The sequence below is a fragment of the Rhinichthys klamathensis genome, unplaced genomic scaffold (assembly GCF_029890125.1).
Source record: "Rhinichthys klamathensis goyatoka isolate OS25496 unplaced genomic scaffold, OSU_Roscu_1.1 h1tg000208l_1, whole genome shotgun sequence".
In the NCBI taxonomy this organism is placed as follows: Eukaryota; Metazoa; Chordata; class Actinopteri; order Cypriniformes; family Leuciscidae; genus Rhinichthys; species Rhinichthys klamathensis.
In genome coordinates this window covers 814,817-829,141 of record NW_026606733.1, presented here as the reverse complement: position 1 = coordinate 829,141, position 14,325 = coordinate 814,817, and the positions used below count along the sequence as shown (strand labels likewise).

General features: G+C 37.8%; 3 protein-coding genes across 3 annotated transcripts; 2 read left to right on the top strand and 1 right to left on the bottom strand.

Annotated features, from left to right (window-relative positions):
• The first annotated feature begins 1,199 nt into the window (after nucleotides 1-1,199).
• fga (fibrinogen alpha chain) lies at nucleotides 1,200-4,437 on the top strand. Its single transcript, XM_056263583.1, has 6 exons — nucleotides 1,200-1,346; nucleotides 1,501-1,611; nucleotides 1,729-1,912; nucleotides 2,036-2,181; nucleotides 2,372-3,266; nucleotides 3,575-4,437. The coding sequence occupies exons 1-6, from the start codon at nucleotides 1,293-1,295 to the stop codon at nucleotides 4,270-4,272; spliced, it is 2,088 nt and encodes a 695-aa protein (XP_056119558.1). The 5' UTR covers nucleotides 1,200-1,292; the 3' UTR covers nucleotides 4,273-4,437.
• Nucleotides 4,438-5,041: 604 nt separating this feature from the next.
• LOC130096906 (fibrinogen alpha chain) lies at nucleotides 5,042-7,059 on the top strand. Its single transcript, XM_056263596.1, has 4 exons — nucleotides 5,042-5,239; nucleotides 5,526-5,709; nucleotides 6,194-6,339; nucleotides 6,694-7,059. The coding sequence occupies exons 2-4, from the start codon at nucleotides 5,652-5,654 to the stop codon at nucleotides 6,988-6,990; spliced, it is 501 nt and encodes a 166-aa protein (XP_056119571.1). The 5' UTR covers nucleotides 5,042-5,239; nucleotides 5,526-5,651; the 3' UTR covers nucleotides 6,991-7,059.
• A 1,362-nt stretch (nucleotides 7,060-8,421) lies between these two features.
• Nucleotides 8,422-12,394, bottom strand: fgb (fibrinogen beta chain). The gene is made up of 8 exons (XM_056263582.1): nucleotides 12,256-12,394; nucleotides 12,142-12,156; nucleotides 11,613-11,816; nucleotides 11,148-11,331; nucleotides 10,334-10,675; nucleotides 9,491-9,613; nucleotides 8,824-9,109; nucleotides 8,422-8,713 (listed from the first exon to the last, which is right to left on the bottom strand). Exons 1-8 carry the CDS (start codon nucleotides 12,328-12,330, stop codon nucleotides 8,485-8,487), a joined length of 1,458 nt encoding a protein of 485 aa, XP_056119557.1. The 5' UTR covers nucleotides 12,331-12,394; the 3' UTR covers nucleotides 8,422-8,484.
• Nucleotides 12,395-14,325: the final 1,931 nt, after the last annotated feature.

Below are 14,325 nucleotides of genomic sequence, written 5' to 3'. Positions count from 1 at the left end.
TAACAATTAAATATGCGATTTGTAATATCATTTCAGAAGCAAAATGCCACTTTGTATGGTGTTTATTTTTTTTAATAATAAATGTATTCAAATTAAATTCTGTTTGGTAGCCGAAATTGTTATCCTTTCTAAAATTATGTTTAAAGAACATTAAAGAACATTAAAGCTGAGCTGTCTTTCATCAACATAAGATATGTTATCTGTAGTGCAACGAGAGTGCACATCAAAAACAACTTAAAACAAACATTAGTTGTGTAATTGAAAAGGACAGTCCTAGAAATGATCTTCACAGACACAAGTTCCCACTTTCAATGTGCAAATCACGTTTGCAAACATTCAGTGAATCATCCTGTTGAATCAGTCAGTAAGCAATGATCTATCCACAACCCTAAAATTAAATAAAAAATGTGTAAAATATAGTTCAAATGTTAAACAACTTTCTGCCATATACACTTCCGTTAAAATATTTGGGATCAGTATATTTTTGAAAAAGTCTCCTAGCTCACCAAGGCTGCATTTTTTTTAATAAAAAAATAAAAACTGTAATATTGTGAAATATTATTACAATTTAAAATAACTGTTTTTTTATTTTAATATATCTTAACATGCTATTTATTCCTTAATTTTCAACATCATTACTCCAGTCTTCAGTGTCACATGATCCTTCAGAAATCATTCTAATCTTCTGATTCGCTGTCCAAAAAAAAGAAAAAAAGATTCTTATTATTATAAATTATAAAAACAGTTGTGCTGCTTAGTATTTTTGTTGAAACTGCGATACTTTTTTCAGCACTCTTTGATAAATATAAAGTTCAAAAGAACAGCATTTATTTGAAATAAAATTAAATAAATCTGACCCCTTAAGTCCCCAAATATATATATTTTTAAATATTATAATAATAAATGATACAATAAAAATATATTCCATTAATATGTTCCTAGCCCCACGAAGAATGTAGGAGTATGTCATACTGCAGTGTCAGTTCTTGTACAAGTACAAATGTCATCTTTCCCGTAAACCAGTTGATAATGGTCAAAATTGTGTAATTTGCATCTCTCTCTCTCTCTCTCTCTCTCTCTCTCTCTCTCTCTCTCTCTCTCTCTCTCTCTCTCTCTCTCTCTCTCTCTTTCTGGGAGGGCAAGTTTGTTCACACACTGTTCTCTGTTCCAGATTGCGGGTCTGGGGAATCAGTGACGATGGTCAATAATGAGTCAATCTGTTGATCAATCAGAAGGGTTCATATGGGATGTGTGAGCAGTGAGAGTCTGTATTCTGCACAAAGAGGCCAGAGATGCAGCTCACACACTCGCTCTTCTGCCTGTTCGTGGTCGTGTCCTCTGCCCTGGTAAGTTTCTTTCTGCCTTTTCTTTCATGCACTGCATTTATTTAAACCCATTTGGATTCTTAAACAAATACCACTAATAATTGACTTATTTATGCATTGATCACAATGTATTTGCACACTTAAACTAGTTTTCCCTCTCTGACTCTTTTTCCAGTCAGAGGACACAGTCGTGAACCCTAGAGGTGCTCGTCCTATTGAACACGGTTACAAGGCACAAGATACCTGTCAGAAAAAAGAATGGCCTATGTGTACAGATGATGACTGGGTATGTATTATTTATTTATTATTTAAGTCATCCATATCGATTGAAGATTTCATCAAGCACAGAAAAGTGCAATAAGGCCCAACAACAAATTAGCTAAAGACCATTTCATTTCATCAGGGAAGCAAATGTCCATCCGGCTGCCGAATTCAAGGCCTCATGGACAAAGCTGACCACGATATCCTCAAGAAGATTGAGAGGATTCGTAGTCTCCTGGACGAGGGCAAGAAACTTTATCGCTCTGCTGATCAAGTGTCCAAAAACACTTACACTTACCTAAGAGAGCGACTGACCTCTACCGCCGGTAAGGATTCGCTTTGATTCAATCTTTGATTTTTCATAATTAATGCCAAGTATAAAGTTAATTTTTGGAAGCTCACACTATTTTCTGAAGACAATTCAAATAATGTTTTCTACTTTCACCCAGGTAATGATAACAGGTACGCCTCATTGGCTGATCAGCTGAGACAGAGAATTACTGATATCAAGATTAAAATCGACCGTCAACTCCGGTTACTGGACGCTCTGAAGTCGCAGGTCAAAGATCAAGTTATTGTAATGCAGCGACTTGAGGTGAGAAAAAATATTTCTATCTATCTATCTATCTATCTATCTATCTATCTATCTATCTATCTATCTATCTATCTATCTATCTATCTATCTATCTATCTATCTATCTATCTATCTATCTATCTATCTATACACTGATTTCTTGATATAACTTACTATTAAAGCACATTCTCCCAATGCTCTCTTGGCGCAGGTCGACATTGACATCAAACTACGCACATGCAAAGGCTCTTGCGCCAGCTACAGTGAGTTCACGGTGGACAGGGAGAGCTACGTGTCTCTGGACAAGCAAATGGACCATCTGGACACTATGCGCGTGCAGAGTGTGGAGACAGTCAGTTCCCTGGGAATCATGAAGAGCAGGCCGTTGAAGGACGTGGTGTTACCCTCCATATACAAAAGTGGAACGGGTAAAGCCGAGCAGAAGCAGCTCCTCTTCGGGGACGTGGGTCAGATGCAGCTTACTCTGGAGGCGGAAGGTTCCACTGCCGAATCTGCCGCAACTGTTAGCAAGTTCCCCACATCAGGTATGGGCTCAACTTCCTCCTCTTCATCGCATACCTCCTCCTCCTCTTCCACCTCCACCGTCAAGCAGTGCACCAAGACAGTGCGCAAAGTGGTAACACACACCAAAGACGGCCCCGTGGAGAAGACCGAGGTTACGTCTAGCGGGCCCGGGTGTGAAGATTTAGTAAAACTAGCAATTTCTGATTCCGAATTTTTGACGTCACCCAAAGATGGGAAAGATCTGAGCCGTGGCAACACAAAAATAACCATGACTGGTGGGGATGAAAAGTCTATCACTTCTCTCACTCACGGCACCAGTGATCTAGGCGGCTTCGGTGAAGACTTCTTCAAGGGGCTTGGCACTGATACCCAAAGGTTATCCTCATCTTCATCCTCCACAAAAACAGTCGTGTCAGATGGAAGCAAAAGTTTCTCAAAGACCACCTTCTCTAGCGACCCATTTTTTGATGGGGATGACCTCGGGGCGTTTATGCGTGCTGATGTCGAAGAGGATCTGCCCGACATCCACGCACGAAGTTTGAAATCGAAGGACGAGCGCAAGGCTGGCTTTGTTGGTGGAGGTACACTGGAGTGAAACTCTTAACTCAAGCAACATACACAAGTGAACCATTAGCAAATTAAATTCTCTTGATAATACTGACAATATTAGCAAGAGTTTGTTTAGATCTTCTTGGAAGCATGTGGTGTAAATGTACTAAACTAATATCCAAGTAATTACAAACAACATGTCACATTTAATTGCACTCAGATCCACCCATCCAGAAACAAGGTTACAGAACTATGTATATTCCATATTAGTTCCGAAATTAATGAAGCGAATTTGCAATGCAGCTTTGCTCTAATCAGCAGGTGTGTAATCTTCTTTCAGATTGCGTTGAAATCCAGCAGAAGCATGTTAACGGCGGTCAGAGCGGCCTGTTCAAAATTAAGCTGGCTGGGTCGGAGGAGGTAGTAGAGGTTTACTGTGACCAGGACACTGGGATGGGGGGCTGGGCTCTGGTTCAGCAGCGGGAGGATGGGTCTGTTAACTTCAATCGCACTTGGAAGGAGTATCGAAATGGTTTTGGGCAGGTAGACCAACAGGGTAAGGGCGAGGTCTGGATCGGCAACATCTTTCTACACCTTCTCACTCAGAAAGAGAGTCTTCTGAGAGTTGAGCTGCAGGACTGGCAAGGGAACGAGGTATATGCCGAGTACAGTTTTAGAGTTGGCTCGGAGGCAGATGGGTTCCCATTGACCGTGTCCCATTACACGGGGGACGCAGGTGATGCGTTAGTGAACGGACAGCCTAAGCTTGGATCCTTCCTTTCACATGCTGGCATGAAGTTTAGCACCTTTGATAGGGACAACGATAAGTGGGAGGAGAACTGTGCGGAGATGTATGGTGGAGGGTGGTGGTACAATAACTGCCAGTCAGCCAATCTCAATGGGATTTACTATAAAGGAGGCCAGTACGACCCCAACACCAAAGTCCCTTATGAGATTGAGAATGGTGTCGTGTGGCTGCTTTTCAAACCAGCTGATTACTCTCTCAAAGTAGTGAGAATGAAGATCAGACCTGTCTGAAAATTGAAAAAGAGGGGATTTGGGGGGGAGAGGACAGATAGCCATTGCTTTGAATGATCAGTATCAATAAGCATGCTTGTCATAATGTAAAGCTGTAATGTTGCCATGTATATTTTTACACAACCATCATACCTCATGTTTCCAATAAAAATGTGTTCACTTTAAGTTTTGGACTGTGTGTGTGTGTTTTTTTTTAAAATGTCAAAATATCTGCTTTTAGAATATTTTTCTGGAAATAGACACTTTAAAGCTAAGTCATAACCACAAAAAAAGACCATCTGCTTACATAATCATGGTTTCTTTACCTTTTCAATAAATAAAGCTTATTTTAGTATGTCTCAGCAAAACATTTGCAAAAATCAGACCTTTGTCACTGGGGCAGTACCCTCAAAAGGACATCTTTGAACCTTATTTACCTCTAAAAGTTTCACAGTTGTACCTTAAGAGTAGGTTAAGGTACTAATATGCACCTTTTAGGGGTAGATTAGATACAAAGTTGAGTGGCAAATTTTCTGCACATTTTCTTCTGGCAGTGTATCCTAAAGATCATATTATCATCTTGACCACAGTTAATAATTAAAACTCATTTACCTTTAATATATTCAGTATTTAATATAAGACTGTAGTCGTCTGTGCCCTACTGGTTTTGATACAAGTTATTTTATTTATTTTAGACTTTATAAGGTGGTTTCACATCAAGATTGTAGAACAAACCATGACCTTACAACATTACCACTATATATCACAATCAAATGATATTACCCTATTAATGTGAACGAAATGTTCAAAATTATTCACCATCACCCATCTGATAACAAACATTGAAGTGTAATGCAAGTGTGTTTGGTTTTTTGCAGTGTGTACAACCTTGAAATCCAGTCGCAAACAACATAATCACTCTGGTTTCAGCAAATTTGGACAGTGTCCAGCATGGTCAACAAACCCTTTGTGCTCTGATGAGGAGAGGGTGAGTGATTTTGGAGAATCACACTCTAAAAAAAAAAAGTTCTTCTATGGCATCGCTGTGAAAACCCTGTTTTTTTAGTAGATTAATTAATAAGTAAATTAGTAATAAATAATAAATTAAATAATCAGATATTATATTGCACATCACAAACCACTATGAAATAATAAAAGTGCATTCATTAACTAAGAAAAGATTAAGAGAAATTCTAGATTAAGAGAAATTGTTATTCCACAATTGTTGTAATTAGTCAGTACTGGAATGTTTTTGTGATTTTTATCTTTTGCAGGAGGATAAATGTCCATCTGGATGTCAACTGGAGGGTCTTATTAATGTGGCAGATGAAGACATTCGGAAACGACTGAGAAATATTTGTGGAAGGATTCAACAGAATCAGGGCATCACCTCATCAGTAATGCAAATGAGTGTCCAGCTTTATGGGTTACAAAGAAAAGCTATCATCCAAACATATAGTATGTTCAATTTTATGGTTCTTTTCATATGCTTTTATATCTTTTTGTTTTGTGTAAAAAAAAAAAAAAGATAAAAATGGAAAGATACCTGAAGCACCATTTGGAGTTGCTTAGATTGCAACACAAGAAGGAATCCTCAAGATAACCTCTACATCCTTTTGAAGTTGCCTAAGATAATTTATTTCTGTTCTCACACAGTTTTAATATATATTTCAAGTGCCTTCTAAAGAGGTCACTGGAGGAATCATTGACTGGAACTAATAGCTTCCATCTATGTTCCTCAGAGAATTATCTTTTAAAGGGTTCATCTCCAGAGGATTCTGCCAATGTGCCGAACAGAAGAGTACATTCATTTCAAGATTCGGAGTAATTACTCAGAAGGCCCCTTCGACAAAACATAACAAAAATAGAAAAATCTGTTGTATTATCATTTTCAGTCATTTACAAAAGGCTGAGGAGGTCTGATGGTTTTCTCCATGTGCAGTGCAGGAGATCAGATATGCTGAGTTTGCTGAAGAACTTCATAGAAACCTAACATTCCTGCACAAGAGGTCTGCGAAACTTGCAGAAGACTTACGAAAGCATCATCGCATGATCTGGGATCAGATCAATGAAATCCGTCGAACTGAGGTAAGGTATTTACCAAAGTCTTTTATTTGAGCTGTTCTCAACCTTTGTAAGCCAATGGTGCAGTCAAAGTCATACTATCTGAACATTCAAATAACATATGAATAAATATCTCTGAGAGGTAAATTACAGCCTGAGAAGTTTATTAAAGCCTCTTCAACACTGCTGGGTTTTTTTTTTTTTTTTTTTTTTTTGACTGCAAGGTCAGTTGAGTAAATTCAGGTTCACATAATCAATATATTTGATCAAATGTTCTGCAAAAACGCGTGAGTCAGGGATTTCATTATTTGCTTGAAGGTTGAAATGTAACTTTTGCCCTGATTCAGACTTGTTTTTGTGTAATTCTTTGGAGTGAAGGTGGACATTGACATCAAAATCCGTGCGTGCAAAGGATCATGCAAGCAAACCTTTGACCATGCCGTTGATAACGAAGCCTTCAAAGATATGGAGATCAAAATGGCGCAGTTCAGCAAAATCTCGAAGAGGCGGATATCATTCGCCAAAGTCAAAAAACTAAAACTTCAGTCTGCTGATCGGCCCGCTGTGTCCCCCACTTATCGTAAAATTCCCATTGTTCGCACTGAGCTTCTCACAAAGTTTGAAGACATTGGGCAGCATCAGGTGGTTTTAGATGAACTCCTTGAAGATTTTTAATCATATTTATGTCTTGATTAGTAATATGAGGGATTGTTTTTATCTAACACGGCATGGTTTGGTAATGTATACGAGTAATCTATTCTGACAAATACTTATTTCTTGTGTTAAATATTTGCTGCATATTTATTTAAAGATCACGTGTGCCATTTATTTTGCCAATATCACCTTAACAGTTTCTTGTTTTTTTATTTTATTTTATATCTAACTTATGTCCAATATTCCTGGTGTTAGAAAACAAATATTTTATTCTTAACAGCAGAAGAAAAAAAGACCTTAGTTGCAACTAAGAAGCAAATGTGAATGTCACAAATTTCACAAATTTACCTCATTAAAATCTCACAACTGTGTAACGTTTTAATGAGTATCATGACTTCTGTGCCAATAAAACAACATTTTTCATAAGGCATATGTGTGTGTGTAGGTGTTTGGCCACTTTTTCATTTTTACACTTAGTTAAGTATGACATTAAACAATGTTTATTAACAATGTTTCAACCAAACAATTTTGCCCCTAAAAAAGTTTGTTTACCAAGAACACAACAAAATGGGTAATAAGCATGCTGTGGATGTAACATGAGACATGTGAAGTCATTTCCAATAAGCTGTAATTATGTAAAATATGTATTTTTTTATGTAATTAATTATGTCAATAAATTTTTTTGTTATTTAATTGTGTATGTTTAGGATACACTCACAGAAAAAAAGTTATTGGAGCGGCACCTATTCAAAAGGTACGTGTTTGTACCTTATTTACCCCTAAAGGGTGCATATTAGTACCTTAAATGTACATAATAGTGCTTCAATGGTACATATTAGTACCGTTTAAAGGGGTACTTTATTGTTTTGTTTTTGTTTATTATTATTTTTAAAATGTCTACATTGTCATTTCTATCACAGAATAGAAAAACAAATAATTCTCCCATGATGCATGTATATTCACTTTTGTGAAATTATTAGTAGACAAATTAAATAAACCATGTGAGAGTGTGAAAAGGGTTTTAATACAAATTATTTTCAAAAAATCCACAATGTCAAAAGTACTCATAAAGTGCCAAAGAAACAACTGTATGTGTTTATATTCAGTCATTTTGAATATGCCTGAATTTATTGTTATTGCAGCTTCATACATCTCATACCAAACTGATACTACTGTTGCTCTATAAGAAAAAAAAAAACATAAATACTGAAGACACTTCGTTTAATGTGTATTTTATAGGTCAGCTTTAATGAGAATTAGGTGGATTGTGTATCCATCTTGTTTTACACTGTTTTGGATATATTCCTTTTTAAACACTTCCAATAACACAGTTCGGAATGTTTCAAGTTCAGTAAAACTCGTTTATGCAAATACAAATAATAGCTCTAGTAAAAATTTAGGTTCAGGTTTTATTATCCTCCTATTTCTCCAAAAAAAATCTAAAAGAAATGAGTGGCATTGGACGAGAATGTACACAAGAATGGACACACAGTATCTCATTTCAATTCACTTTTATCATGATTTGAAGAAAGGTCTGATCTTCATGCTGATAGATTTGAGCGAATACCACGAGCCCTTCCAGTTCATCCACACAATACCATCATCTGTCCCATGCTTGGCCATGTATTTTGTATAAGCTCCGCCCCTGTAGTATCGCCCATTAGGATTACAAGAGTGGCATCGGTTGTACCACCATCCGCCTCCATCTTCCTTTGAACACTGCTTAGAAGGATCTCCAGGTATCCTGTTTACGTTTGACACAATTGGAGAGAGAAAGAACATTTGATATTGACGTTTTTTCATGCAGTTTTCAGTCTGGCCATCATTAGGACAAACTATGTGTACCATACGAACCATTTGTCGTGATCTCTGTCATAGGTGCTGAACATCATGCCATTATGGATGGTCATGGTACGGTTTTCTCCAAACAGTTCTGTTGCGCCATCTAAGAACGTGTTTCCAGCTGTTCCTGAGTAACGACCAACTGCTAGGATGTAGTTGGTGGCTTCGCCCTGAACAGTGAACTGCTCGTACTGAGCGTAGACCTTTGAACCGGACCAATCTTCCATTTCAACCAGAAGCTCGGTGGGACCCATCTTTGTAAGCTGACTAATACGCTCGTTACCCAACCAGTACTCACCTAAAACAGTCCACAACAGGTTAATTAGAGAATGAGATGATATGGTAAATCAGTGAATGTAACATTGATATTGAGAGCCTTGCTGGAAAGACCAGTGTTTAGAACTGCTATTCTGGTACAGCAGGCTGGTTTATACTGGTGAATAAATGCTGTTCACCAGGTTTTTTGTTTTGTTTTGTTGGCAATACTGGTTGAACATGTAAGCTTGCTGGTTTAGCTAGTTAAGAAGCCTGGTAGGGGAAACCAGCACAACATAACACAACATCTTGGTCTTTTCTGCAGGGTCTAACCACACAATATGCAATGCTAGTCTGAAGTAACTTCTTGGCTAGATCATGTTTATATCATGGTTTTGCATATTATTTGTTAGCCATAGCTTACCAGGAGTCTCGCAGTGGCCTTTGCCCACATCAAATGCAATGTTTCCAAAGCCTCTTCGGTAGTCGTCCCAGCGCCTGCCAAAATCAACACTGCCGTCCATTCGGCTCTGGACGACCACCCAACCTTTGGAATAACAGAGAAGTTTATGATGATGGTTGCATCATTGGAAAAACACGCCTCTACCTACATTTTTTGCAAAACTCCAAAACTATACGGTTTCCAGCTGAAATGACCATTAGTGGCAGTATGACACCAACAACACACAAATGATGATTACAGGAGCAGATTATCGATTATGAAAGATTTATTTTTTGTAAACTTGCTCAGTAGCGTACCTCATACAGCAATGCACTTGCTCTGGAATCCCGAGAAACATCAATCGCAATAAATGAGCTAAAAACTGATAGAATCAAGCTAAAATGGCATGGCTGCTATAGCAAAAGCTTTATTATATCACATTTGCTTTTGTTACCATTACTGGTTAGGATTATGGTGGTGTTTATAGATGCGACATTATTTTCAAAGGCATTAGCGCATTAACCTTTTAGTACCACTCATTAGACATTTAATGTCCTAACTAACTGCCTAAATACAACAGATTCACATTCATTTGTTTCAGATAAAACTGAAATCACTTTTAGTGGCACTCACGTCACTGGACATTTCACATTGAAAGTATTGCAAAACTTTCAAGTAACGTAATATCATTTTGCAGAAATGTCGCCACAGGCACGTTTTCCCAATGCATCTGGGTTGTGTGTTTCTCGTGACTTTCTTCAATAGGCCACATGATTTTGAGATCCTGAGTTACATTAGGGGTTTGTTTAAATGAAGTCGACATACCTCCTTTTTGACTCGTCTGATCGCAGAAGACCTTGTAGGGTGTACTGAGCGGATCAGGCCGTATGAGGTACATCTGAGAGTCCTCTCCTCCTTTGCGGATAATGTCCTCACACTCCTTGCCGGAAACCACAGGAATCGGGCAGCTGACTTTACAAGGCGCTTGGCACTTGGCTCTCTGAGTAGTGATGGCTTTCTCCAAACGCTGAATCTTCTCACGGACCTTCTCCAGCACAGCCTGTAGGATTTTGATATTCTGGGGGAAGGTGACGTCCACAGCCTCCTTAACATAAGCATGCTGTGTCTCTAGACTGTCTGTGTACTGACCAACCAGCATACCATTGCCTATGAGAGAACACAAAGAGGGGGATGTTTAATAATTGAGAATGTCTTATAAAACCGATAATGAGTTGATATTTTTATTTATTTGGCAGATGCCTTAATTCTTATTGACTTACAGAATGTATATTTGATCAAAATGTGTTCCCTGGTAATCAAACCCAGGGAATAAAACAGCTGAGCTATAGGAAAGCTAATCAAAATCATCCTTGTCTGATCACAATAGACTTGCAGAGGTTCTCAACTCTGGCCCACAAGGTCCACCTTCCAGAGTTTAGCTCCAACCTTGATCAAACTCATCTGCCTAAAACTTTCTTGTAATCCCGAGACCCTGATTAGCTCGTTCAGGTGTGTTGGTTTAGGGTTGGAGCAAAACCCTGCAGGAAAATGGACCTCGAGGACCGGAGTTGAAAAACCCTGGGCTATTACTTCCAGATCAAAAGATTCTTAGCTCTCTGAAGGACGTATATTTAGTTACCCTCGCTGACTCGTTGTCTTTGTGCTACTTCTGCAGTCATATCCATGACGTAGCCATAGATAGAGTTGGTGGACTGGGTCAACTCATCCACAGATCTTTTCAGCTGATCTACAGTTGGCTTCACGTTACGTTCTTGCTTTTGGAGGGTTTTCTTCAGCTCACAACCTGTGGGACACAACACTCCCTGAAGAGAGAGAGAGAGAGAGAAAAACTAATTTAATTGTGGTTTGTGTGGTATTTACTTAAATTAGGGCCGTAACCACCATTAACAGTTATATTCAGATAATGGTTGAACAAATGGGTTTTCAATGGGAGATTATATGTTATTAAGATTATTCCTCTAGGCCTCACTTACAATTTTGTCATCTTATCCTAAAATATCAGAAATTTAGTGCCTGAATGGGTTATGTCGCCCATCTAAATACATACTGCACAAATAGAATCAAAGCATATTGGCACTCTGACCATTTTCTCAGACATGTGGGTACATCCACCCGATTCTGGGTACTCTTCCTTCTCCTGCGTAGCTTTCCCCACCGGCGCTGCAGTTGGTCGTCCACGATAACGGCTTGCCCCACTGACGGGGGGTGGGGCCGCTGGGCCTGAGGAGTACGTCTCACGACCTCTACTGACAGGACGATGACCCCTGGGATCTACAGTTGCTTTAAGCTAAATTCAGAACAATCCATCTAAAAATGTCACTGCATTTTTTTAATGTAATTGTTTGCACATTCCATATCATTTGAGGTCATATGTACTCCAAAATATGATCTGAATACACACACACACACACATATATATATATATATATATATATATGGTTCTGTATTTGACAAGTTTCTTTTTAAAATGTAATACAATCTTAATCAACCATAACTGACAAATATATCCATATTTATGGGTATCTATATGGGTATTAATCATATTTTCTGTATTATTTATGCAGATTTGAATTGACTATTTATTAATATTTTGAATTTTAAAAAGGACTTACCTCTTTTTTTCCTTCCTGAAGCAAAACGGCAAATAAAAACAAGACAATAATTACTACATTATCAAAATTTTATATTAAAATTCTATTAAATATTATAATGTTAATAATATTTACCGCTCCATAATCATCATAATCGTCTTGTGTGAGAGTTCCAACAACACACAGGAAAAGTAATAAGAGAAGCTTCATTTTGGTAGAGCTCACACTTCAGTTCCAGCAACAGTGTGAGGTTCTCAGCTGTAGATAATTCAGCGCTGCTCTCCCAGAATTTATACCATACGCCCCCCTGCACTGGAACAGGAGGGACTGCAGTGCTGGTTAATCTTTAATTCTCGATGTGACGCTTTTGGTAATCAGTTCAGGGATGGCATCATTTTGGGGAAATGAAGAAATTATGTGAACAAAGCAATAATAAATAATCATTAAGCAATCAAGTAATAGGCTACGTATATGCAAATGAATATTTCACTATAACAAACTATAGCAATAAACAGTTGGTATCTTATGTGGCTTATAATATTTAATGTAAAAAGTTATTTACAATGAGAGATTTTGGAATAGAAGGAAGGCTCTCTTCTGGCCACATTTTAATTTAACTGCCCACTAGGCTACTACATTAGTTGCTAAAAATGCGTACATATGTATTACATGTGAATTGTTCAAACTGCAAAAATAAAACGAATTTTTTTTTAGTAAAATGACTAATCCTCAATAGTATGATGGAACTGTGATTAACATTAAACAGGAAAGAATCTCCGATTGAGACACACTCAATCAGTTGAAATGTTTCTGTATGTTCTATTAAATCTGCATTAGGCCTACTCAGCAAGTAAACTATTGCTGTTTGTTTGGTCAGTGTGATTTGTTGTGCCATATCTTCTTCAACCACCCACATCTCTAACTTTGACTCATAGCTAACAGACATGACAAACAGACACTTTGTACTCAGTGTGTAGTTATTGTTTTTAACACTTTAAGGCTCTCAATCACTCCTATCATTGTAAAAGTAGGCCTACTGATATATAGCTTTTATTAAGAAAATGTGTAAATGAGAATTAATTCTCAAATCTTACTGAATTACAAATGATACATTTTGGCTGTTAGATAGCTACTCTCAAAACTTTTACTTAATTATATTTAAAAACAAAACAAATGTAGCCTAGTAAATTCCCTACTTTCAGAAGCTAGCTTTTTGATATTTTAGAAAATAGAAATGAGACTACTTTAAATGAACTGATATTTTATCATTTCTAGTGACTATGTGCACGTTAGCATATGCTACTTCCGGCTGCGAAACCGATAGGGGGTGTCTAGTTTCCGGTAGCCTGATGGACGACGTAGAAGTAACGTTAAACATTGTTTACTTTTCACAATGCAGCAGCGCCTGGTTACCGTAATTCCTCAAATAAAAACCGGTATTCAAATAAACGCCGGGCCTCTGATAATGGCCGGGTGCGTGATCAACGCGGACAAATAAAGGCCGGGGGAAAATTAGTGTGGATAATCTCCTAAATGACTTTCATTGAAGAGATGTTACACCTGTCCACTTCATGCGTGTTCTGTGATCTGATCGTGAAAAGACCATGTATAAATGCCATCCGAAGCACATTCGAGACAATTTAAATCCGATCGCTCAAACCACTTCTTCAGGAGGAGATCTGAGACGAGATTCCAGACGAAACTGCACAAGTGTAAATCAAATGCATCTGATTGTTGAAACCACGTATCTAAATTTTACTCCTCCCAAAAACGCTAAAAAATAAGTGTGAGAGCGTGTTATAGGCTATGTAATGTTATAGCAAGATGTGACAACGTCTTGACAACTATCTATCCATAAAGCCAACGTGCAAACTATTGCAAATTAAAGTGAAAGTAAGTCGCAGACAATTCTCCTCATCATTAAAAGTAAAGAAACGAATTAAATGATCTTACCAGGCTTGTTGCCGCTCTCGCTTATTGCGGTCTTTTGATTTAGAAATGAGCTGATCTATCAAATGCAGCTCATATCTGTTGCTTTCGGTGACGTCCACTCCATTAAATCCGCATATAGCGTGGGAATTGAAGATTTATATCCGTTTTGCGAAAACGCATTTGTGAGCAGATTTAAGTAGAATTGTTTTGATAAATCAGAGAGCTTTCCGATCTGAGAAAACACATGAAGTGGCCAGGTGTAAACATCCCCTA

Bases quoted from the DNA above. Each gene is read 5' to 3' on its own strand.
- fga (XM_056263583.1), top strand. From the start codon at position 1,293: ATGCAGCTCACACACTCGCTCTTCTGCCTGTTCGTGGTCGTGTCCTCT. The intron at 2,182-2,371 runs GTGAGAAAAAAT...CTCTTGGCGCAG, and splicing joins TTGTAATGCAGCGACTTGAG to GTCGACATTGACATCAAACT. The intron at 3,267-3,574 runs GTACACTGGAGT...ATCTTCTTTCAG, and splicing joins GGCTGGCTTTGTTGGTGGAG to ATTGCGTTGAAATCCAGCAG.
- LOC130096906 (XM_056263596.1), top strand. From the start codon at position 5,652: ATGCAAATGAGTGTCCAGCTTTATGGGTTACAAAGAAAAGCTATCATC. The intron at 5,710-6,193 runs GTATGTTCAATT...CTCCATGTGCAG, and splicing joins AGCTATCATCCAAACATATA to TGCAGGAGATCAGATATGCT. The intron at 6,340-6,693 runs GTAAGGTATTTA...TTTGGAGTGAAG, and splicing joins ATGAAATCCGTCGAACTGAG to GTGGACATTGACATCAAAAT.
- fgb (XM_056263582.1), bottom strand. From the start codon at position 12,330: ATGAAGCTTCTCTTATTACTTTTCCTGTGTGTTGTTGGAACTCTCACA. The intron at 11,332-11,612 runs GTCAGAGTGCCA...CTCTCTCTTCAG, and splicing joins CCCACATGTCTGAGAAAATG to GGAGTGTTGTGTCCCACAGG. The intron at 9,110-9,490 runs GTAAGCTATGGC...GGACTGTTTTAG, and splicing joins AGGCCACTGCGAGACTCCTG to GTGAGTACTGGTTGGGTAAC.